This window comes from Penicilliopsis zonata, assembly GCF_001890105.1.
Source record: "Penicilliopsis zonata CBS 506.65 unplaced genomic scaffold ASPZOscaffold_4, whole genome shotgun sequence".
NCBI classification, from domain to species: Eukaryota; Fungi; Ascomycota; class Eurotiomycetes; order Eurotiales; family Aspergillaceae; genus Penicilliopsis; species Penicilliopsis zonata.
Window position 1 is genome coordinate 459905 of NW_019208914.1, and position 22827 is coordinate 482731.

At 53.9% G+C, this 22827-nt stretch overlaps 9 protein-coding genes across 9 annotated transcripts; 4 read left to right on the plus strand and 5 right to left on the minus strand.

Moving 5' to 3' along the window:
• Positions 1-308: 308 nt before the first annotated feature.
• Positions 309-1119, minus strand: ASPZODRAFT_140552 (hypothetical protein; the record flags this gene model as incomplete). The annotated part of the gene is made up of 2 exons (XM_022724675.1): positions 309-843; positions 899-1119. 2 exons carry the CDS (start codon positions 1117-1119, stop codon positions 309-311), a joined length of 756 nt encoding a protein of 251 aa, XP_022582748.1.
• A 1151-nt stretch (positions 1120-2270) lies between these two features.
• Positions 2271-4116, plus strand: ASPZODRAFT_1543410 (hypothetical protein). The gene has a single exon (XM_022726075.1). The coding sequence runs from the start codon at positions 2465-2467 to the stop codon at positions 3908-3910; it is 1446 nt and encodes a 481-aa protein (XP_022582749.1). The 5' UTR covers positions 2271-2464; the 3' UTR covers positions 3911-4116.
• Positions 4117-5072: 956 nt separating this feature from the next.
• ASPZODRAFT_14388 (hypothetical protein) lies at positions 5073-5325 on the plus strand (the record flags this gene model as incomplete). The annotated part of the gene is made up of 2 exons (XM_022724956.1): positions 5073-5150; positions 5206-5325. The coding sequence occupies 2 exons, from the start codon at positions 5073-5075 to the stop codon at positions 5323-5325; spliced, it is 198 nt and encodes a 65-aa protein (XP_022582750.1).
• Positions 5326-5952: 627 nt separating this feature from the next.
• On the minus strand, positions 5953-7140 carry ASPZODRAFT_130200 (hypothetical protein). The gene has a single exon (XM_022722451.1). The coding sequence runs from the start codon at positions 7086-7088 to the stop codon at positions 6024-6026; it is 1065 nt and encodes a 354-aa protein (XP_022582751.1). The 5' UTR covers positions 7089-7140; the 3' UTR covers positions 5953-6023.
• A 464-nt stretch (positions 7141-7604) lies between these two features.
• On the plus strand, positions 7605-10127 carry ASPZODRAFT_14390 (hypothetical protein; the record flags this gene model as incomplete). Its single annotated transcript, XM_022724958.1, has 1 exon — positions 7605-10127. The coding sequence occupies one exon, from the start codon at positions 7605-7607 to the stop codon at positions 10125-10127; it is 2523 nt and encodes an 840-aa protein (XP_022582752.1).
• A 177-nt stretch (positions 10128-10304) lies between these two features.
• Positions 10305-12745, minus strand: ASPZODRAFT_1543737 (hypothetical protein). Its single transcript, XM_022726080.1, has 5 exons — positions 12170-12745; positions 11751-12068; positions 11574-11690; positions 11124-11502; positions 10305-11048 (listed from the first exon to the last, which is right to left on the minus strand). The coding sequence occupies exons 1-5, from the start codon at positions 12278-12280 to the stop codon at positions 10483-10485; spliced, it is 1491 nt and encodes a 496-aa protein (XP_022582753.1). The 5' UTR covers positions 12281-12745; the 3' UTR covers positions 10305-10482.
• Positions 12746-13202: 457 nt separating this feature from the next.
• ASPZODRAFT_140557 (hypothetical protein) lies at positions 13203-15129 on the plus strand (the record flags this gene model as incomplete). Its single annotated transcript, XM_022724676.1, has 2 exons — positions 13203-14507; positions 14644-15129. The coding sequence occupies 2 exons, from the start codon at positions 13203-13205 to the stop codon at positions 15127-15129; spliced, it is 1791 nt and encodes a 596-aa protein (XP_022582754.1).
• Positions 14985-16654, minus strand: ASPZODRAFT_1544245 (hypothetical protein). Its single transcript, XM_022726088.1, has 5 exons — positions 16632-16654; positions 16449-16512; positions 16152-16389; positions 15988-16101; positions 14985-15939 (listed from the first exon to the last, which is right to left on the minus strand). The coding sequence occupies exons 3-5, from the start codon at positions 16231-16233 to the stop codon at positions 15221-15223; spliced, it is 915 nt and encodes a 304-aa protein (XP_022582755.1). The 5' UTR covers positions 16234-16389; positions 16449-16512; positions 16632-16654; the 3' UTR covers positions 14985-15220.
• Positions 16655-16665: 11 nt separating this feature from the next.
• ASPZODRAFT_130204 (hypothetical protein) lies at positions 16666-22800 on the minus strand. Its single transcript, XM_022722452.1, has 2 exons — positions 22131-22800; positions 16666-22027 (listed from the first exon to the last, which is right to left on the minus strand). The coding sequence occupies exons 1-2, from the start codon at positions 22548-22550 to the stop codon at positions 16895-16897; spliced, it is 5553 nt and encodes a 1850-aa protein (XP_022582756.1). The 5' UTR covers positions 22551-22800; the 3' UTR covers positions 16666-16894.
• Between the last annotated feature and the right edge of the window lie 27 nt (positions 22801-22827).

A 22827-nucleotide genomic window follows, 5' to 3' on the forward strand; every position in this document is an offset into this window, starting at 1 on the left:
CTTGTCCGTGTAAGCATTCAAAGTATGATTCAAGGTAGTATATTTTTTATTCTCTCTTGATAGAGACTCACCTCATTTGATTGATCTTATTTGTTTGAGAGGAGACGAGGATGTTGACTGTTAGTAAAGCTGTCAGATGTCGGTGAGCTGGTGCGGTTGCACGCTTAGCTGTCATCACGTGCACTCGCTTCCCAGTCAGGCAGGTACCCAAGGTCGAATCCTTTGTCACTGGACCATATCAAAAATATCAAGGGAATATAGATAATTCAATAGCTAGTCAATTAGTACTTCCATTTTTAATGCTATCATCAATTAGAACCCCTTCCCAGCTCGTTGATCGCGGAATTTTCAAAAATATCCTGGCTTCCCCCCTTTAAAGCTACATCCAGCATCAACCCAGCCAGTACGTCTACTTTCACAGACGGAGCCAACCCTTGAACCAGCCTGTCTTTCAGTGTCATTTCCTTCCCCAACACCATTCCAGGCCGTAGAATGTAGAGTTCGAAGCTATCCGGATGCGCTGCGGCGTGCGCCAGCAGTTCATTTTCTACCTGACCCTGCTGACTATTAGCATAGACATTCAAAATACCATATAGCAAGCATAAACGCACTCGGATTCGTCGATATTCCTGAATGAACCAAAGAGATTTTGTTTGGTCTCGTTCTGCGGCGGCTCCGCTACAGTATACGAAGCGGATTTTCTTCGTAGGCAAAGTCTCATTTCCATTTCCATCTTTATTATTTTCTGCAACCTTTTCAAAGGCCGCCACAGCAGCGAGTGTATAGTCGAGACAGACTTTGCGTGCGGCTTCGCTGTCGGTCGTGGGCGTTTTGCCTAACGTCCTGCCACGCAGTGTGTCAGACGATATTCGAATTCTCAGTCAAGAGCTAAACTTACCATATACAGGCATCTGCACCGTTGATTTCTTGCAAGACAGGATCCGTGTAAGAGAGGAAATCGTCCAAAATGACGACTTTCAGCTTGGGGTTTTGCGTGACCGAGGCAGGCAACTCGCGGCGGGAGAGAGCAACGATGGATGTGATAGATTCGCAGGCGAGACACAGCTCAAGGACTTCGCGGCCTACAAGGCCTGTTGATCCTGCTAGTATGATTTTCATCTTGGCTGGTAGAGAGCAGGTTGGTATGGTTTCGATGGGGGCGAAAAAGGCGGGGTTCGCAACTTTAAATAGGCTGCGAGGAGCGGATCGGAGTTGAGCACGACGTCGAGGAAACGATTTCAAGATATTTAGATGAAAATCCTCTTGACTATTATGTAGATATTATGCTCCGTCGATGTGTAAAGGGATGTCTACCTGAGTACTTGGGGTAAAGGGAGGTCCCCCCAACACGGTCTAGCCGGATACGGTGAGCTCATCGACGACCAGTTTCACAATTCCAACTTTTTCTTGCCTCGAGTCATCCTCCGTCGTCAAACTATTTTATACTGACGAGGTAAGACGTCTGAAGGAATTTTTCTCTAAACAGAGACTGATGAAGAAGTCTGAAAGAAGCTATTCAGAGACTGAGGAAGGTCAAATATTTTGTCTAACTGTTTCCCTCAAGCTCAAACTGATTGTCTCCAAACAGGGCCGAGTCAGACGATCATTTGAATCAGGTTTTCATGAGGCGGGCTACCCGCTATCAGATATTGCTTCACTATAATAGAGCTATCTGAAACATATCCGTGTTGGCAGCTAAGCGAAACAGGCCATGGAACCTTGTTTGGCGGATACATTGTCAGGTCATGCCTAAAAATAACCCCCAAGAATCTACTAACAAAATATGTTTCAGTGGTCTCACTACAGCAGATCAATGTCCTTCCCGTTCAGACAATCTTCATACTGCTAGAAATGCCAAATTGGGGCTACGGTAGGATATGGAGACTGAGACGTGGACATCAACGCCAGACGGAAGGTCAATGGACAAGATGAAATTACCTGTAATTTGTCTGTTTCAGATCTAGGAGCTATGAAAACGCTAGAATCATCAATCATACTACAAGAGTAGACTCTCATTTAACTAATATGAGATTAATGTAGATTCCAACCATACAGAGTAGGAGATACAGAAGACCTGGAGTACGCCAATCAGCATACCTACAATGTATTCTTCTAGTACTCCATACTTTTTAATTACTAGTAGCTAGCTGCCTTAGTAATTATCTCATAATAAGCAGATTTTATTAGGTATAACCAACTGGGAGAATAAGTGCCCACTGAAAGTGCGGTGAATAGGATCAGGCTGGAATTAGGCAGTAACCAGATCAGATGAAAGGAAGAATCATAATAATTAGTCTAATTACTGCTAGGTACTCCGTACCTACCTCTATCAACCCAATAATACAATGTCTAGGTAAACCACCTAATAATACCACCTAGGGTTCAGATCTCCACATACGTCAATCGACTTCCCCCAAGTTCCAACAACCCCCCACCAACACAACAAAACAAACAAACCACAACGATGGACCTCCAGCTCTACATTCTGACGTTCAACTGCGGTCGCACCCTGGTGGATGTGGACCGCTTCGCCGCCCATTTCTTCCACGCCCTACCATTGTCCAGCTCCGCCGATGGTGCCCAAGCAGGGAGGCGGCCGCCAGAGCTGATCGTCCTGTCGGTGCAGGAGATGGCACCGCTAGCCTACGCATTTCTAGGAGGCCACCATCTCACACCGTACTTCAAGGCACTAGCCGAGACGGTCCATCTTGCTGTACTGAACAGATGGAAAGATGAGGAAGATAATAATATTCGATATGTGAATATTGTACGGGAAAATGTCGGCATGACAGGGCTAATGATCTTCGCGCGCGCCGATGTGTCGGACCAGATCTGTCGCATCGAGACGGCACGGGTGGGCCTAGGCGTCCAGCAGATGGGGAACAAGGGTGCAGTTGGGGCCCGGTTAGGCTGGCAACAAAAAGGTTCAGAGAGAGGAGCAGATTCGGAGCGACAAGGAGTCCCTGGTTCAGAAACGATCGATCTGGCCTTTGTGGCTGCGCATCTGGCTCCGATGGAGGAAGCGGTCGCGCGACGCAACGCGGATTGGCGGGCGATGGTTGAACGATTGGTTTTCAACAATACTACTAATTCTAATTCTCATTCTCCGGCCTCTGTGGGTCTTTTCGAACCCAACACTTACCTCTTTGTCGCGGGTGATTTCAACTATCGTACCTCCGACACGAGGCCCGTTACAGGGGACCATCTGCGGTTCCCGCAAATCGGGGCGGAGGGGGACACACAGAATCCAACGCGGGTTGACCAGAGTCTACTAGCCGGGGACCAGTTGACGCGCGAGAGAAAGAAGGGAAATACCTTCCATGGCCTTTCGGAGGCTCCCATCACCTTTCCGCCAACATACAAATACTCCAACGCTGCACGAGCTGCAGCGACTACTACCGACAGCAGCCACGGCCGCCACAATAAAGCCGGGACTTGGCAATGGACTCAATACCGGTGGCCTAGCTGGTGCGATCGGATCCTGTACCTGGAGACAGCGTCTAGACCCGTCGAGACAGGCTTATACGATGCGCTGCCGCTGCTACCCACGTCGGACCATCGGGCGGTGGCTCTGAGCGTTTCACTTCCTATACGACGGGCTTCTGGATTGGGCGGTGGAGAAGGGGCGGGAGAAGAAGGATCTGGTAGGAGTATTGGTATTGGTATTGCTAGTGCTGGTGCTGGTTCTGGTATTGCTAGTGCTGGTGCTGGTTCTGGTATTGCTCCATTCCCATTAGATCCCACCTGGGAAGCCCAACTGCAGGCGGCACGGCGCAGGGAAGTGGTGGTGGGCAGTGTAGCCTATCTGGGGCTAACGAGGGAGGGCCAAATGCTGGTGCTGGCGACAGTGTTGGGGGCGCTGGGGGCGTGGTTTGTGCTTAGCAGTCTAACAGAGCAGTTGGTTGGTTGATCAGCCTTACGATCTACGAAGTATACAGGTATCTAATCTAGTAACTAGTTAGTTAGTATTATCATTTAGAAATCTTTCTTTATGCACCTAACTGGACAGTGGACAGACACTACATAAGTGGCTACCAAGTACCTACCTAACACTGTACTAAGGTTAGGTACCTTACTTATAGACTAATGCATCAGTCATGAGATGCTCAATACTCCATACTCTGTTATTCCAAGTCATTCTTAAGATAGTATATTATTATACTACTCCGTACCTAGTAGTTAGTAAACAGTTAACTAACCAAGGAGTACTGACTAATCACTAACTAACCACTAATGACCCGACAGTGCGGCACTACCAAGTTCCAGAAGGGAGGAAGAAACTGCTAGCCAGTATAACTGTAATATACTACGCTGTATTAGTGTAAGTAAAACGTCTCAGGCCGGTGGAGCGCAACCTTAACGGCCGCCTCCCTTGCTGTCAATGGGCTCCACGCGGCTCCTGCAATATGCAATACTGCGAGTCATAGCAATTCCCAGGGTGTTCAGGATGGATTCGGGATTTAATTTTTATTGGGATAGATAGGATTTCCTCGGGATTTTAATCTAAATAATTTTGATATATTGGTAGCTATTTATTTCTGTATTCTGCTGTCCTATAGGCTACCTCTATATACCTTCTACTAGGTAGTTACCTAGTACCAGGTACCAGGTACTGCCGATGAAGTTCTCTAGTATTGGGCACTCACTGTATTACACTGAGGGTCTAGCGTAGGATGAAAAATAGAATAAAAAAAAATAATTTATTGGAAATATAGCCAAACAGAAAAAAAATATATTTCTATTTTCTTTAATTTTGTCTCCTTTTTTTTTCTTTTTTTTTCCCATTCCCGTATCCTGAACTTTCTATTCCTTCTACACTTCTCCGTCACCATACAAATACCTCCTCCCCCCAGCCTGCGGTCTCGCCCGCCCTCCCCTCCTCTCCTCCTCCTCCTCCTCCTCCTCCTGTCAGCAGTGCTCGACACCAGTCCGCTAGATCTTCGACGTCACCCGTGCAGGCCGCGTTTCTTTCTCTGTCTTCAGCGCTGCTTACTGTCACTGCTTATTGCTCGACTTCTTTAATTGTCTTCAGACTTGGCTTTCATTTCTCGATCAATCGCATCGCACGCATCATGTACTCTTGCTCCAACTACCCGCGCGGATGTCGCGGCCGCGTCAACATCCAGGGTGGAAAATGCCCCGACTGTATAGTAAGAAACAATTGATCCGATGAAGAAGATTATTCCCATCTTTCTAACAATATAGCAACTCAAACTTCGCCGACCCTCCTCCCTGTCCTCCTCCCCCTTCGCACAGCCTCGAGACTACCGGCGCGCCCTGCCCTCGGAGATCCTCACAGGCTCGCCATATAAAGACCTACACTGAACCAGAATGAATCACTCGTTGACTGCAGGCGGTCAAGTCAATTTACCTCTCCTCTATCCGGTACATCCATCTATTCGACCCGGGTTTCTACTCTACTTGCATCGGCGGTTCTCTGTTTTGTTTTGTTCTTACGACCTACATAATAAGCATAAGCATACGAAAAACCACAACTTTTCGAAAGAAAGGGGGAAAAAAAATCGTCAAAAACACACGGAAAATTCGCTAAAGGAAAAAACCAGAAAAAAAAAATTACGGAGGCTAGATTGAATTGATCATTGTTGAATTGCATGGCGGAGGATGGATCTCCACTGCTGGCAGCAGTGTGGCGCAGGTGGCAGCTTTGTTCTCTTTACCCCTGTTTATTTACACTACTATTAGTATTTCCCCTCTATTCCTCTGTCTATAGAGTTTTCTTTTGTCAATACCCATCTGCATGTTATTAACAGTAAATCTACCTACTACCTTCTTAGTTGATAGTTAACTACTACTACCTAATGGTGGGTCCAGTTTGATGCCTAACTGAATCTGAAGATCCTTTAGAACCTTCGTCGAAGCCGATCGTGGCGATGCGATCGAATTACTGGCACGGAGTATACGGTACGAGCTAGAATAGTATGTAGTAGTGTCTTACTAGGTAACTAGTATTATTACTATGTAGTATCTAGTCAATCGGTGAGATTACTTGGTAGTAGTAACTGCTATGTACGATGTACAAACTCCTCACTAACCCATTTGGCGGTCTGCGTGTGTAGACTCCAGTGTCGCTCTTCTCCCTCCAGCTTCTCTCTCTCTCTCCTCCTATCCAATGCTTCTAATACCACCAGCTGGTCTCTCATGAATTCATCCACACACGGTTTCCAAGAATCCTCCGATTCGGATACGTGTAGTTCGTCCATGAGTCCCGCGATACACCGGTGAACGACCTCGTCCTCTCTGCCCCCCAAGGCATCGCGACCCAGTCGGAACCCGTTGCTCGTGTACGCCACGAGTAACAGGTACACATGTGTGTGGTGGGAGGTTGTTTCCACCCTGCCCGTCTGGATGGGTATGTCTGTTTCTGAGTCCCGCAGTCGTTGGCGGAGTACTGAACAGGTTCGTTCCGCCAACTCGCAAGCATGAGGCGATAGGACCGTCGCCTCGATTTTCGTCACTTGTCCGCGTGGAAGGATAGTGATAGAGGGATAATAATGGTCATCCAAGGATTCTGCACTCGTGTGGAGTGATACTTTGACTTCCCCAAGTCGATTCGATCCAGTCGTCCACCCGCGTCGACACAGTTGCATGTCTATCCTCGGCAGCCCCATTCGTTCCAGGTTGGGGATCAACACCTGCTCAACATAATCGTATGAAGGCGCGCGAGGGACGTTCGTACCCCCCGTGATCGTCAGAGTGATCGGCAGGGACGCAGCGCCCCGCACCAGCAGGTACGGATATACCGTCTGGAAAATCAGGAAGATCGAACCGGGTGTCGATTGTTGGATGGAATATCCTGGGAGAATAGTACTACTACTACTCTCTTCTTGGTCTCCCGGAACGAACGTTAGTCTTTTCGATCCGACCTCTCCTCCAATCACTTGGCTCCCGCTGATCTTCGCCAGGAACTGGATGGCCGTCGAGTGAGATTGCTTCAGCCCTGGTTTTCCCTTGCGCTTGGCCCGGATCGCGTCGATCGTTACGGCCTGCCCGGTGATGGCGGACAGAGCGACGGCGTTGCGGACCAGCTGGCCGCCTCCCTCCAGGTAGCTGCCGTCTAGATGGATCATTGACCTTAGGTATACTGCTTGATTTTTTTTTCGAGTTACAGGATACCTATCAACAATGATTTGGGTTGTTGATTTATAACAATACTCTATACTCCGTACTCCTTAGTATACGGTTTATTACGAGTCATGGGGCTGTGTTCGAGTCATAATCCCGAATTGTATACGAGATCTGACTCATACGATGTCTGTCTGTTCATGCAGAAATCCAGTACCAAATTACTAACCACCAGGTAACCGTCAGTCGAACAGAATATGGATGTTCTTACAGTGGATAGAAGTATCTGTTATCTTGACTGCGGATAACTGGTCGGCTCCTTCCGAATCTGCCTTCCTTCCTATCCCATCCTAAAACACCACAGAGAAAGAACAATCAATGGACGTGGTAATGATTTCTCTCGACTGGCTCGCCTCTGGCGTCCCTCTCGTCTTCACCGTCGCAACTATCCAGATACTCGCACACATAACTTCTACTGCGATTGATACTACACCAGAAACTACCACCAATAGTACTACAGTATGGGGTTCACGTTCACAAATGACCGTCTACGGAGGTCCAAGTCCACGCGCTCCTTCCGAGGGTCGCGCCACTCCTCCTCGACTCCCCAGGAGGCTTTCGATCCAGAGCTCGCCAAAGTCCAGGCCACGGCCGCCGCTTCGTATGCCATGCGGCGCTCCGGTGAGCGCTCATCGATGGATTCCAATTCCAGGGGCTCGTACAATCGTCTAGGAGGGCCGGGGAATATGGCAGTCCCTCGCAGGTCTCACCACAACTCCTCGGATGCATCGTCGACGGCAGACCAGATCTCTCTGTCTGATACCGTGTATCCCTCTCGTCATCCATCGAGCCAATATCGAGGCAGTCATGAAAGCTACTGCCAATCTGACACCGCCACTCTTCCTCCGATCAGTGAATTTCAGGGTCTCGATGGCCGTCTAGCCGAGGAGCCGTCCTCTTATCGCCGACTTCGTAAGACCAAGTCCATGTTCTCGACCAAGCGCTACTCATCAGAGCCAGGGGATGGGTCTTTCCCACCGGATAGTAACGGCTATATCGGGTCTCGCAAAAAGTCCTATGGAACCCTCCGACGGTCCATGTCTTTTCTTCGTGGCGGTGTTAATCAGCCTGAACAGAACATACGCCATGCAAAGAGTCACGATCTCGCCATCGAGATGGCTCGGAATCAGTTCCACCATGACCACCAGGATCCATCACCGGTTGAACATTCTATGATGACAGCCAAGCAGTCTCGGGATCAATACAGACCTTTTCGGAAGACATTTCGCGTCACAAGCGCCCCGGCACTCGATGCACCAACGGGAACTCCATCCTCTCTTGAGCAACAGGTCAATTCCAAAACCCTACATGGTAAAGCTCGTTCCTTCTCCCTGTCATTCAAGAACGGCATCCGTCGTGTATTTGGACTGTCTAGAACAAACCATGGTTCTTCTTCTCCTTCCTCTTCTTCTTCTCCTTGGAGAAATCGAGCTTCGACGGAGCACCATCAAAGCCCGGGCCAAACCAACACTGTTATTCTCGATACCCCGGAACTGCACAGTGTTTCCAGCTCTGAAACCCTACGTACGTCAACCTCTCGGGTGACCAGTTGGGCAGACTCGACGGCGGCGAACACTGTTGTCTCATCCCGAAGGCCAGCAGACCGGAACTCTCTGTCGATCATCGAAGAACATGGGAACCTGAACGCTTCACCTCTCAATATACGCCCCGAACTCTTCCGACAGAACGGCTCTGTTGATTCCCAGAGAGTCTACTCCGCTCTTATGAAGCGAATTAATCAGGCGGCCCTTGAAAATGAGGACGGGGAAATCTCGTTTGGTACAGTAAAAGAACACAGACCCATCCCGGAGCGGGCGTCTTCCATCTACTCCCATCGCAGCAAGAGGACAGTCCGACGTGTTCCAAGCTCAGAATCCGTCGCATCCATAAGGTCGTTTGCAACCGCCAGCTTGCACGCTCCTGGTATGCTGGGATCATCGTACAACCCATCGTTTTCGAAGGCGCCAAAACAACAGCAATCTCAGCAGCAACGTGAATTTGTCGGCATGGCTATGGGATCCACCGCTACGCTGGATTCTGCAAGTGTATATTCCAGAACCACGGGTGGTCATTCTCCAGTTGATAACAGCAACAGCAACAACGGCGAAACTGGTTCGGATCAGGAGGCGAGTGAGGAACTCGGAATGGCAACCATCTTTGAAAGCCAGAGACAGCCCTACAGCTCCCCTAGACGGAGGGCAGCTGACACGGCGTATTCGGCCAAGCCCGTCCAGCCAAGTGGTAACTGGCAGCAGTGGGTCAGCTCGCAGATGGCGAGAATTGAACAGGTGACGCCCGTGCGGGCTCATTATAGGGAAGATTCGCAGGTCAATGGTGACACAGAGAAAATTGTTCCGTCTCTCTCTTTTTCAGCTGTTGAAGGCACCATCACCGAACATCAGGAGCCTACCGCCTCACCTAGGTCCCCAGGGAGCACCACCACACCGCCACCAAAGGTTGCAGCTGCTGCTGGTGCAGATAATTTTTCCCGGCCGCTGACCCGGTCTTCGAGTGTTCGCACCATTGTTCCATCCATGGCTCTGAGGAGGAGCCCGAGTGCTCTTTCAGTGATGGGTTACCCCAGCAGCAGTCTGGCACTACCTTCGCCGATGCAAGTGCGTTCCAGCAACGTGGTGCGTATTCCTGAATCCCCGACTCCCAAGCGCGAAGGGACCTTGTTGGACATGCGGAAACAGATGGGCGAGCGGGATCGACGATCCTCATTGCGGTATCCCACTGGTCCACAGGATGTCAAAGCTGTTCCGTTTCGGTCGATCCGGGGGAACAGGGGCGGCCGACAGCCAATGAATGAGAACATGAAAGTTCAGGATGAATACGGGGACGACCCGATGCAAGACTATACTAAGCTAGAAGAACTTCCCTCGACGATCTCGAGCAAGCGGATGGTGGAGATATTTCTAAGCAGCCGTCGACGTCAGATGGGTGGGAGAATGTCAGAAGAGAGCCAGGAAGCGTTTGTCTAGCTGGTTTGGAGCATAGCCGGCTGGAAGGGTGTCCATCAGAAACTATTCGTAGGATTATTTTTTCTTTCTAGTCATTCATTTGGTACAGTGTAGTTAACGAATAGCCAGAAATCAAACACAGGTACTCTAGTTTATTATATATTCCAGGTACGTAGGAGAGTAGTTAGACAGACAGAGGAAGCAGGTGAAAAGAAAAAAAAGGCAAATCGATGAACGTCCAGATAATGCTTGATACTACTCCGGGTTATGACGATTATTATGTTATAGATTGAAGAAGACCAAGGGAAGAGAAAAATGAATAGAAGGGGGAGGGGGGAAAGATAAAATATTGCGAGTTGAGGGTGAAAGTGATTCTTCATTTGACGTAGTTTGCAGGAAAGCTACCCTTGACGCCACGCAGCTCACCGACCCACCAGTCATCCGTGGTGTCAGTCTTTTCGAGGACGCGGATGCGGTCACCCTCACGGAAGACGAGGTCACCGGCGCCCTGGCCGGCAAAGTCGTACAGGGCGGTGACGAAGAGGATGTTCTGGGCGGACGGGGTGCGCGGGGGGGGCGGGGGCGGCGGGGGTTTCTTCTTCGAGGCGATGATGGTAGCTGTTGCTGAGCTGATGCCGGCGTTGGCTAGAGTGTTTGGGGAGGAGAGGTAGACTGCGGAGGGTTGGCGGTCGCGACTGAAGTAATCTGGCCGCGGGGCTGCGGGGGAGAAGGCGAGGGAAGCGGTTGGTTCGGGGCTTGCGTAGGAGTCGAGAGAGGAAGGGGAGACCTGGGCGCTGCTGATGGGTACGGCGAGAGAAGAGGACGATGAGGCTAGGGGAGGGGGAGCAGCAGGTAGGTCGCTTAGGCGAGGCTTGGTTTCGTAGATGGGGGCCGGCGGCGGGACACTGCGCCCTCGAGCCGCCGCCGCTGCAGGCAGGGAAGAAGAAGAAGCTGAGAACATCGAGGCCGACGAAGGCGACGACGCCGGGATGTGCGTCCGAGGGGGTGGGTGGTTGCTGCTGGAGCGCCGGGTGCCCAGGATGGGACGGCCGTGGCTGCGGCTGCGGGTGCGGGTGTCCTTGTCGTCGACAGCAGCAGCAGCAGCACCGCTTCCACCGCCAACGGTCTTGCCGTTGGCCAGACAGGCGAAGCTCTCCAGCTCGTGTTGGACAGGCAGGCAGTCCTGTTCCCACTCCCGGATGACCTGGTCCATGGGCGGGGGCGGAGACGGGAACTGTTCCTGCTCGCAGTAGTTGTGCAGGATGGTGTAGTAGTGGGCCAGCATGGTGTTTTGAATCTCAACCTGGGCAGCCAGTATGTGAGGCAGAATGGAGAAGACGGCGGTGATCAGCGGAGGCAGATTCTGTCGCAGGTGTTCGTCGGCGCCATTGTATTCCTAGAAAGAAGTCAGCATGAACTGTTACACTTCTTCTTCTCCTTCTTCTTCTTTTTCTTCTTTGGACATACCTCCGTTGCCCTGGCGAGATCGCTCTCTGCCTTGCTGAGAGCAGCATTGTCCCGGTCCGATCGCTTGGTTTTCTTGGAGTAGTTATCCACCCGGCTCTGGTAGCGCTCAAAGTCGAGCTGAAACGGGTTGTCAGTCTCATACTGAATGACGCCGGGCAAGGATCAAGAATCACAAACCTTTCGATCGTCGCGTTTCTTGATGGTCTTCTTGATCGGACTCAGGTAGTCCTTGGCCTGGACCGCTGGCCGGATCATGCGCTCTTCCACCGCGTTCAGCTCCTGCAGCAGCTCCTTGCGGAGGTCCTCATATTCCTCCTTGAGTCTGTTCGATCTCACCAGCGTCGCCTCCGGCGTGGGGACCGCCTTGTGGCCCGCCGAGGGGTCGGAGGAGCCGAGGATGGGCGCATAGAGGCTTTCGAATTCAGAGGCCATCCGGGCCTGGTACATGAGGAGCGACGACCAGGCATCGCGCCAGGCTTTGGTGGAGTCAATGATCTAGAGACTCGAGAGCGTCAGCCAAATCATCCACCAGGCAGAACAATTCCTTCCCTTCCCCTCTGTTCGTTCTCCTTTTGACAATCGGTTTGGACACGCACCTTGGCCAACAGCTTGTCGGCATCGTCAAAGTCCTTGAGCAAAACCGAGACCTGGCTGTCATCGGCGGAACGCTTCATGAAGCGGCCGAATTGCCGCTGCATTGACTGCATCGTGAGGGCCTGAGACCGACCGATCGGCCTCTTTCTTTGGACGCAGAAGAAGGGGGTGAAAGCCAAACAACCCCAGCAACAGCAGAGGGGACAGACAATGGCAAAACAAACAGACAAAGACTACCCTGGGTGGTACAAAAAACAAAGCCTACCCAACGCCCCAGGAGGTCACGAAAACAGGCGAGTCGGAGGCGAAACGGGGGGGGGGAAGTGGTGATGCCAGGCCAGAAGGAAGAATCCCTGCGTGTTTCAGACTTTCTGGACCGCAGTCGATCGCGCTTTGACAGCCCCGCCAAACAGAAACGATGTCGGAGTACCATGGACGATGGGTGTCATGTCCGGCTTTACTTTTACGTTTGATGGAGGATACCAGGATTACCTTCGGCTGCCGAGTATTTGATGTCAATATTCACTGACGATTTCCTGTGTTGAGAAGTCAGTCTACTTGGTACAGAGTGGCTCTGGGTATGTAGTACACAACTAACTACTGGGGCAAGGCCTCGTACGTCACGACGCGGCCTCGCCTCAAGCGATTGAATCTAAGCCACGCTGACTGGAGACTAGGAGTTAGGGATTCCTGGTAGTTAGTCTGGGGCTGTCACGATCTGTTGGATCACTCCATACAGTACTGTTCGGTCAGAGTGTCTGAGGCTCTGGATAGAGGCCTGAGGCAGGGATCCAGGCACAAATCTAAAAATAGTCTGGTGCCTGAGGCGTGACGTTATTGCCTGAGGCATAAACATAGTCTATGTTTATGCCTCAGGCAGATTTTTACCTCAGGCAAAAGTCACGCGTCGACGCGACGAGGTAAAGTGCACTCACTCACTGTACGCAGTGCACACATTTTCATCCCTCCTGCCACTCCGCAGGCTGCAGGCACTAAAATAAAACCCAAAATGCCTATTGACGGCAGGTATCGGCCATGTCGATTCCTACATCCTCAGCCGTGCGTGGCGCACCCAGCTTGAACGTGCCCTCTTCCCAGAACACCGCCCCGGTCATCAAGTTCCGCTGCCTCTACACTCACGATGTCCGACGGAAAGCCAAACGATGGCACGACGGCTACCTTCGCTACCACACCTTTAACAAACGGGTCATGGTGTACGATACCCCGGGAAACTTCATCGGAGACCACCACTGGCGACAAGACGAGCAGATTCAGGATGGCGATGAGCTCGAGCTGGACAAGGGCGTCCTCATCCAGGTGGGGGAATGCATGGAGAGAACGCAGACAGACCTCTCGGGCTTGTTGGAGAAGAAGAGACCGAGTCAGGGCTCGCCGGTGGCAAAGGAACCCTTGACCCAGGTCTCGCGGGTCTCGTCGCAGACGCCTCGGTCCCTGAACGATTTGCTCGGCATACGCAAGACCCCCATGGGACGAGCATGCGTTCCCAAATCACCATATGAAGAACGTCATCAGCAGCGTCAGCAGCAGCAGCAGCAGCAGCAGCCATCGTCTAGCGACACATCTAATGTGGAACGGGCTTCAAAGCGTCAAAAAATCACCACGGAAAAACTCCATGAAAAGAGTGCCAATGCGCCTATTCGGCCCCAGCCAGTGGTCGATCTCTGTGAAGAGTCGGAAAGTGTGCCTCAAAAGCCTAGGTTATTGTCACGGCCGCCGCTCGTGTCGCAAAATGCGAGAGCAGCGACCGCTTCAAGTGTTCAACTATCGAAACCTCCACCCTCGGCCCCATCAGGGCAGTCGATTTGTCCGCAAAACATGACGAAACCAACTACCACCTCGAGTATCCAGTATTCAAAGACGCCGTCTAATACTTCGGGGCAATATGTTATGCCACAGACCGCGAGGTCAGCAGCCAAGCCGCCTTCCATCGCACCAGCTGCGAGAGTAGGGGCCACCTCACAGCTGACATCCGTTACTGCGTCAGTACAAGAGACTGCAAGATCGGCGGCCACAAACGCTCAACCGTCAACCAAGCTACCCTCCATCACATCAAGGCAGCCGGTTGATTCTCCAATGAGTGCCCAACCGAAAGACAACTTACAGGTGGGCACCGCCGAGAAAGCTGCTAGCTGCCATCCACCAAGAAGCAACGCCAGCCCAGACGCACCGATCAATGCACTCCGCATATCAAGCCAGAAGCCACGGCGAAAACTGATGTACCGAGAATTGCTACCCGGCCAGACGACCTCGAAATCTACGAGCAATGTGCCCTCTTCCGCAGAGCCGGAGCCGGAGGCAGACAAGGAGAATCCCCAGTCAGTATGTTTCTGGACCGATCCGAGAAATCCCCGCTTACCATGACAGTGAATTCAACCCGTCTGACTCGACTCTTTTCATTCTAGAGGAGATGATAGATACAAGTGAACACACCATACTTTCTCCTACCATACCAAAGCCGGAGCAACTTTCGAGCCCTCGACCAATTCAAGTAGCTCAACCTCAAATACCTCAGCCAACCCCAGCATCAAAAGCACCTCAAATACCTCAGGTCACTCAAGTAGCTCGACCTCGAACAGCTCGACCAGTTCAAGCACCAGCTCAGCCACCTCAAAAAGCTCAACCGATTCACCTACAACCGCAGACTGGTCCAATTCAAGCGCAGCCAAGACTCCCCAGAGCATCGACAAAACTCGCCCCCTCTCTCAGCGAAAGCGCACCACGGTTCCACCCGACGATTAAGCGCCAAGAGAACCTCCTCCGCAAGTCTCACTCGGACCCAAGCGCCCTCGAGACAGGGTCAAGTCGACACCTGCCGGGGCGCTGTCCGGAGACACTGCAGGACCACTGCAAGCCGCAAGGGCCGTGGACGGCGGAGGCGATGGATCTATTTGATTTCTGGCCTCCGGGAAGACCTAAGACTGTACATAATCAAGACCATTGAATACCATTGAATAATGATGAATGACTATGGATACCATTGCATGACATTGAATGACATTGTGACTGGAAATCAAAGTATACGACATGAAAGATTAAAGTCTTTTGACCAAGCGGCCCGCGATATACGGCAAAGTCGAGTTCCCGAACCAAGCATCCAACTCGACGAGATCCCAGCCACCATCCCTGTCCGCCACGCCACGCAACGCGCGCTCCGTATCCCTATTCAACGCACAGTCGCCCATGAAATAACTCCATCCCAGAAAAGTATAGACGACCTGCATCGCACGCGCCACAAGCGAGCCCTTCCCGCCACGCCAGGGATTCACCGTATGTTCCGTGACGAGAATCTGTCCCCCGGGGCGGAGGAGAGCGTACAGATCGGAAAGGGTGGCTTCTAGATCCGGCACGGAGCAGAGAACCCGCACACACACGATCGTGTCGAAGAGGCCGCCTTGGCGAGCGATCTCGTCAAGAGTACGCTCGGCCGGCACGATGCCCTGCCCCGCGAGAGCAGGGAGTAACTCGTTAGCAGCCACGCCGCAGGGTAACACGGTGTATACCTCTGTCAGGCCGTGTTCGGCCACCGCCTCGTGCAGCGCAGCGTGGAGATGTCGGCATGGTTCTGGGCCGTAGATGGTTCGGATGCCCGGTGCGTGCTGTTTGGATAACAGGGGCATCTGGGTGCCTGTCCCTGGACCGATGTCGAGGACAACGCCTGATGCCCGGGCGAGGAGCGGCGGGATCAGATCGGACGAGTTCATCTCGGAGGGATCTTTGCTTTCTTCTTCCATGTTGATTTTGGGTTGCATGGCTGATCACTTAGTATGTAACTTCTAACAGGATGAATGTATGTATGTACCTGATAGCTGGACCCAGAACTTCCCAAAAGCCTCGTCTCGGATTTTCGAGGCCTGCAGGAATGGAGCGAGGATCTGTCCCTCCCTGATGAAGCGGAAGCAGACGCGCACGTAGGCTGTTGATTAGTATAGGGCAGAGATTCATAGAACAATTGAAACAACTTACAGGCCATTGCCAAGCTTAGCATCATCCCAGGCATGATCACGATCCGGATCCATTCGGCGATTGTAGGGTTGTTGTGACCCATCTTGCTGTGAGTTGATTGACTCAGTTAGGGGAGACAGACAGAAATGAAGAGGGGAAGAGAAGAAGGATGAGAGGAAGCGATTTTATAGAGCCTGTCAGCTGATCGGGAGTGAGACTGTTTGATTAGCCTATTTGAGAGACTACCATAGATACTAGTATTTAGTATGGATTAGAAGATACTCCAATCATATCTGATGCTGAGGCAATCTATGATACGGAGTTGTCTGGCTAGAGTCTGATACATTCTGTATACTATAAGGCAGTGCATTCTACCGTACGGCTACACAATCTGACTGTCATTACAGATTCCAGAAGGCTCAAGAGATCCTACACACACACACACACACACACACACACACACACACACACAAAAAGGTCGAAGAGAAAAGAAACACGTACAAAAATAGTGATTGGCAGAAGAGATCCGTAGACAAAGGAATTGGACAAGACAAGAAAAAAAGAAGAAGAAGAAGAAGAAGAAGAAAAGGACCGGAATGATTGGAGTGTCGGGTGCGACACGGACATCGGGGTTGGATTGTTCAAAAACATAGGAAAGAGGTCAAATAGATAAGGTAGGTAATGCAGTATGCAGTGTTCGCAATGTGAGTGGGGGACAGGCAAGTAATGCAACGGATTGAAAAAAACAAAGAAAGGCTGGCTTATTAATGGTGATGCTGGATCCGGTTCACCCGGGGACTATACCGACTGACACGCGAGAGCGAGCCAACATCGTGTCTGCCGTCGCAGCAGGCGCGCACGTTCTCGAGCCGGTCAGGGTCGTGGTCATGATGTCGCCCCGGCGTGTGTCGCAGATCCTCCACGCTGTCATTCTCGTCAAAGGCGCTGTCCCCCTCCTCCATCATCATCGTCGTCGCCGTCGCGCCCTGCTGCCGGGCCGCCGCCCCCTTGAGGCTGGCAAACGACCCGCGAATGGTGCTGTTGAAGATGGAGCTGATGCGCGTCGCCGACCCTTGTCGTGACGAGGCCGAGTCCGGCACTTGCAGGCTGTTCTGCGGCGCGCTGAGCGCGGGCGAGACCCGCCCGGGAGTGACGGGTGCTCGGCTCGACATGGCGGATCCCGCTCGCTGTTTGGGTACGGTGCGGGTGCCCCGGCTGTTGTACGACGAGAAGGACATGCGCGCCGTGTTACGCGAACTCGACCGGAACCCCGGGTTGAACTCGTCGATGTGGTTGTCGGCAGCTACCTCCTCGTCATTCTCCGAGTTGCGCAGCAGCAGGTACGACAGGGCGTTGAACCAGGTCTCGTGGCGCTGGCTTGTCGTCGCGGTGAACCGCACCCGCCGACCGGGACTGACCACCTCCAGGCTCTTGCAATGCAGGCCCGGAGGGTACGGGTTGTCGTCTGCCACGACCCGGACGGCCTCGATGGGCACGCTCTTGGTTCGGAGCTGGGTCTTGCCCGCGGTCTGCGGGTCCTGTTCGCTCCAGTACAGGGTTCGCGTGTACGGATGGACCCAGAAGTACCGCCGGTGCCGGGTATTGGAGATGTCGCCCGACACCTTGCGCGTGTACTTCCACAGGAACTCGCCAATCATCGTTTGCGTGATGGCTTGGATCATCCGCGGGTCGGTTCCCGCCCCGTAGCCATTGGTATGTGGTCCCAGGTTCAGGCTCGGGTTGAAGCGCTCGTCCAGTTCGGATGCAAAGGAAGAGATGGATGACTTGCGCGACAGCTGGCTCTGGCTTTCACGTCGCATCTTTGCCCGTGACGACGTTGTTCGAGTGGAGGCACCCTGTGAAGCAATCGTGGGGACTGCTGCTGCTGCTGATGCTGTTGCTGCCTGCTCGCTGGGGGTCAACGGTCGTGGAGGAGGACCATTATTCGTCGTCCTGTACGCCGAAGCCGGTGCGACGGGGGGACCCATAAAGCTCGGCGGCTGTGCCTGTGGATACTGCTCCATTGATCGCTTCTCGGCAGCCATGATGATCTCGCGATGGTCGGCAGGAAGGGGCGGGTGATTGTAGGAACTGGACGCTTGGCTGGCAGCGCTACTGGGCCGCTTGGGAGTGAGCTGCTGCTGGACAGTCGCGACGCTCGCGGACTGGAATTGAGGCACAGCAGCTGCTCGTGGTTTGGCCTTGGGTGTGGCAAACGGAGATGGGTTGGGATCGCGGGCCTGGTCGCTATCCGGTGGAGACAAGGGACGCGGGCTGCTGACGCGATCCATCAAGATCTGGTCGATTTGTTGTGCCGACAAGATCGTCTGCGCGCCCTGGTCAGCGTGCTGTTTCACCCCGGAAGATGACGGTTGCCGTCCATGGCGGGCTGTCGTGTTGCCCGAGATGGCCCCGAGTGGCAAGCCAGCATCGGTGTCTTCTTCTTCTTCTTCTTCTTCCTTGACATCACGGGTGGTGTTCTCGGCATCGCTATCTTCAGCAACTATGATAGGCACAGCAGCAGCAGCAGTATGCTTGTCCTGCACAGCTGTACGAGGTCTTACCGCCCACTGCTCAGAAGCCGGAATGAAAGCCGGGGCCAATACAGGCAAGGGTGCCGAAACAGGCTGAACCGGCGAGGTCTCGACGGAGCGGATGTGGGAGAACGACAGTTCTGGCACAATCGGCTCAGGTACCTCCGGAACAACAACAATGGCCTGAATGGGACTGGTCTCGACGGAGGAAATGCTGGAGACCGAGAGCTCGGGTAGGATCGGCTCAGGCATAGACACAGGCTCCACGGGACTAGTCTCAATGGACCGAATGCTGGATACTGACAGCTCGGGCGAGATAGGTTCAGGGACTGAGGCTGGCAGAACTGGGCTTGTCTCGACAGAGCGGATGTTGGACACCGATAGCTCAGGTGCTTCAGGTAGCCGGTGGACCACCGGCTCAGTGAACTGGGCGGGGATCATGGACAAGGTTAACGGCGGGCTGGGTATCGGTTCGGGTAGCCTGGCCTCCACCGGAGCGGTGTGCTGCGACTGAATTGACGAGACTCCAAGCTCTGGCAATTCCTTCTCTTTTTCAACGGGGATAGGGATTGGAACAGGGAGATCGCGTTCCAGTCTAATGATTTCCGCCGCCACAGGCTCCGTGTATTGAGAGTACACGGAAGAGAAGGCCAGCTGGGGCAGAGGGGCTGGCTGGGGCTCCAGCGGTGGAGGTATCGAGACCGGCGCTGTAGCCTGTGAGAACAAGGATGACAGAGCGAGTTGAGGGATGACAACAGGCTCCGGCTCTGGCAGTCTGGCAATCACAGGTGCCGTGGCTTGTGAGTACAAGGATGACAGCGAGATTTGAGGGAAGACAACAGGCTCAGGTTCCGGCAGTCTGGCAATCACAGGTGCCGTGGCTTGTGAGAACAAGGATGACAGAGCGAGTTGAGGGAAGACAACAGGCTCAGGTTCCGGTAGTCTGGCAATGACAGGCACCGTATACTGCGGAAGAACAGAGGAAAGATCCAGCGTTGGGAAGCGAAGAGGCTCGGGTTCCGGGAGCTGCGGTACCACGGGCTGTGTGTCTTGTGCGTGAATGGACGACACTGAGAGTTCCGGCAGTACGGGTGGTGGCAGTTGGTGTTCCACAGGTTCCGTTGCACCGCCAAGAAGGTAGGATATGCTGAGATCCGGGCGAGTGGGTGGCACCGGGAGGGTTTCTTGGGTAATGATGGACAGATCCAACTGCGGCAAGCACGGGGGTTCCGAATTGTCCTCCGGCGTCGTCGTTGACAGCTCCCGTTCCTCTGTCGGGGCATGCTCGTCCCAGAGCATCTTGGGCGGCGTAGGAACACTGGAGAAGTGATCTTCGTTGGCGCCTTGGGGTGAGCGAAGCGGTGTCCACTGCGTCCCAGAGCTGACCAGCTTGGGTGTGCTTCGGACACGAGGGGTCTGTGGCTGCTCCTCCTTCTCCTCCTCCTCCTCCTCCTCCTCCTCCTCCTCCTGGGTAACGGCGGTCTTGGGGGTAGAGGGAACCGAGTCAACGGGTCCCGCCTCCCTTTCTTCTGCGTCCGCATAGAATGTTGTGACCGGGGCCATCATGGGGGCGACCCAGGGTTCGGTCATGACGCCCGAGTCAACCATGACGGGTCTGGGCGGAGGCAAATCATCAAGCATGGCCTCTGAGGGACGCCTGGAGTCCAGAGCGGCGCGCAGACGCGGGGTAGATGACTGCGAAGGACCAAAGTCATCGCCGTCATCGCCGTCGAGTTCGGCGAGTTCGGCGAAAAGACTCTGTCCCTCGGGCAGCTCGGCCACATCTTCTTCTTGCATGAAGCTGGTGGCAGGCGAGTCTCGGGCACTGGATGGTTGGCTGTTCGAGGCCATGGGAGCCTCACCCGAGGGACGGATGCGGCGTGGGAAGCTGCGCTTGACCCTCAGGCGATGCCGAGACATCTGAGAACCGGGCGATGGGAAAAAGGCATCGTCATCGTCATCTTCGTCTGCCGAGGTCGACGCTGTACTCTGGAAAGAGCTGCGGTCTCGAGCCTTGGCAAACGAGAGACCGGATGGCATTCGTTGACGAGGGGTGCGTGGAACGTCATTATTATTATCCTCCGTCTCCGTGAGCTCGTCGGTGTCACTGTCGTCTGCCATGCTCTCGATGCCGGTCTGGAAGGCCTCGCTTTCCGTCGCGGTCTCCCGTTCGTTGGCCGTCTCGAAGGCGTCCTCGGCCTCGGTCGCGGTCTGGTAGACGTCGCTGGGGTTATCCGACTGCTCGCCGCCTACAGGGAGGCGGGAACGCTTGACCTTGATCGTGTTGGTGGGGCTGATGTCGCCGAGGTTGTCTTCCCAGTCAGTGTCGTGGAACTCGTTGATCTCCTCGATCTCCGTCGTGCGGCCTCTGCGGCCGGCGCCCAGGAGATCAGGGCGGGGCGGTTTCTTGAAGGGATCCGGCTTGGTCTTCTGGCGCTTGTTGGTCGACTGGGCGGCCCCCGTGCTCTCGCGGCGGCGGGTCTCGATGTCGTCCCGGGCTTCCTGCAGCATGCGCTTCAGCTCGATCTTCTCTGTCTTCTCGCGGTGGATGGTGCTGCGCAGGTTCTGGATCATACGGTGAGCGTGACCGAGCGAGCTGCGCAGTGTCTCGGTCTCGAGCTGGTTGTGACGCGGGGTCGGCTTGTTCGGAGACGGGGGCGGCGAGTTCTCCGGGGTCTCTTGATCGGGAATCTCGTCGTCAAGATCGGGCGAGAGATCGCGGGCCGCCTGGGCCTGGGATTGGCGCAGCTGGACCGCGAGGGCCTTGGCGAGTTCTTGGTTCTGCGAGGTCAGGTCGAGGAGTTTCTGCTGGAGGGCAGACTTCTCCGAATCACCGGCGGTCAGGTTGCGGCGCAGCAGGTGGATCTCGGCATCGTTCGCTTTCTGGGTGACGGTCTGCTCCTCGAGAAGCTTGGCGTTGACCTGTTTCAGTTCCTCGAGCTCGCGCTCGATGGCACCCTTCTCGGCCGTGATGGAGACTAGGCTACTGTTGATACGCGTCTCGCGATCGGTGGCGTCTTTGACGGCGGCCATCAGCTCGTGGGTCTGAGTCTCGAGCCCCCAATTTTCGTCCTTGTACCGCTGTTCACTCTCGTCCAGCGCGCGGATGCGCTGGGCGTACCCTTCGGCCTCGAGCTCCAAGCGTGATTTCTCCAAGTTGGTGGTCTTGAGCGACTCCTCTCGCTCGGCCAGCAGGGCCTGCAATTGACGGACCTGGGCCAGGAGGGAGGTGGAAATCTCGGTGGCGAACTCGATGTCATGGACACGGCTGGAGGGTTGGTTGCGCTGCTTGCGGGATGGAACGCTGACCTTGCTGGGGGAATTGGTGGCTTGGCTGGTGAACAAGGCGGGACTGAGCGGAGACTAGATCGAAGAAAAGAAGAGAGAGAGAGAAAAAGAATCAGTACACCATTCCACACAGGCTATAATAAATACCAAGTGGGCATGGGAGAGCGCAAAAAGATACCTTCTGGTCGAAGGAGGGAGTCCCCGGGTTGCCTTCGTCGAGGAAGCCGCCCACCATGCGCTTGGGCGCGAGGAACGCGCGCGCGGTCTCCCGGCCGATCTCATTGTACTCGCGTTCCAGATCCATGAGCTTGCGCCGGAGCTCCGGGCCGACCTGTCCTTCATCCTGCTGGTGCTCGACCTCCTTGAGCTTGTCGGTAAGCTCCCTCTGCTGCTCGATCAGCGCGGTACCCAGCTTCGACGCCTCTTCCAGTCGGCGCTCGGTCTCGGCCAGATGGGCCTCGAGAGCCCGTTTGGCCTGGGCGGGGGATGACAAGTCGAGAGTGAACAGCTGGGTGTCAAAGGACGAGAACCGGTGCGGCGAGCGAGGCGCCGCCGTCGGCGCCCGCTCCTCCAGATTGGCGACGAACGGATCGTCCATGGTCGTCATGACGGTGTCGTGCTTCCCGTGAACAATCGCTGCCCGGCGTTCTGCTGGAGTATACACTCTCCTCCACCTCCTCCGTATCGTCGTCGTCGTGGTCGTCGTCGTCGTCGCTTGGGCCACGTCGCAGCTGGTTGCCTGTTTCTCAAACCACAACCATCGTCCGAAGCGCTCAGTATTTGATCAGTCGGTTGATCTGCGTCAGGATTATATTTTTTTTCTTCTTTCTTTTTTTTTTTGAATTCGTAAGTTATTTTATTTTCGTGATTTTTTT

What these genes read in the sequence shown, in the direction of transcription:
- ASPZODRAFT_1543410 (XM_022726075.1), top strand. Translation starts at nt 2,465, where the DNA reads ATGGACCTCCAGCTCTACATTCTGACGTTCAACTGCGGTCGCACCCTG.
- ASPZODRAFT_130200 (XM_022722451.1), bottom strand. Translation starts at nt 7,088, where the DNA reads ATGATCCATCTAGACGGCAGCTACCTGGAGGGAGGCGGCCAGCTGGTC.
- ASPZODRAFT_1543737 (XM_022726080.1), bottom strand. Translation starts at nt 12,280, where the DNA reads ATGCAGTCAATGCAGCGGCAATTCGGCCGCTTCATGAAGCGTTCCGCC. An exon ending in CCGACAAGCTGTTGGCCAAG is followed by an intron (nt 12,069 to 12,169) that starts GTGCGTGTCCAA and finishes TCGAGTCTCTAG; the next exon opens with ATCATTGACTCCACCAAAGC. An exon ending in ATCTCGCCAGGGCAACGGAG is followed by an intron (nt 11,503 to 11,573) that starts GTATGTCCAAAG and finishes ACTTCTTTCTAG; the next exon opens with GAATACAATGGCGCCGACGA.
- ASPZODRAFT_1544245 (XM_022726088.1), bottom strand. Translation starts at nt 16,233, where the DNA reads ATGGGTCACAACAACCCTACAATCGCCGAATGGATCCGGATCGTGATC. An exon ending in GCTAAGCTTGGCAATGGCCT is followed by an intron (nt 16,102 to 16,151) that starts GTAAGTTGTTTC and finishes ACTAATCAACAG; the next exon opens with CCTACGTGCGCGTCTGCTTC. An exon ending in GTTCTGGGTCCAGCTATCAG is followed by an intron (nt 15,940 to 15,987) that starts GTACATACATAC and finishes CTAAGTGATCAG; the next exon opens with CCATGCAACCCAAAATCAAC.
- ASPZODRAFT_130204 (XM_022722452.1), bottom strand. Translation starts at nt 22,550, where the DNA reads ATGGACGATCCGTTCGTCGCCAATCTGGAGGAGCGGGCGCCGACGGCG. An exon ending in CTCCCTCCTTCGACCAGAAG is followed by an intron (nt 22,028 to 22,130) that starts GTATCTTTTTGC and finishes TCTTCGATCTAG; the next exon opens with TCTCCGCTCAGTCCCGCCTT.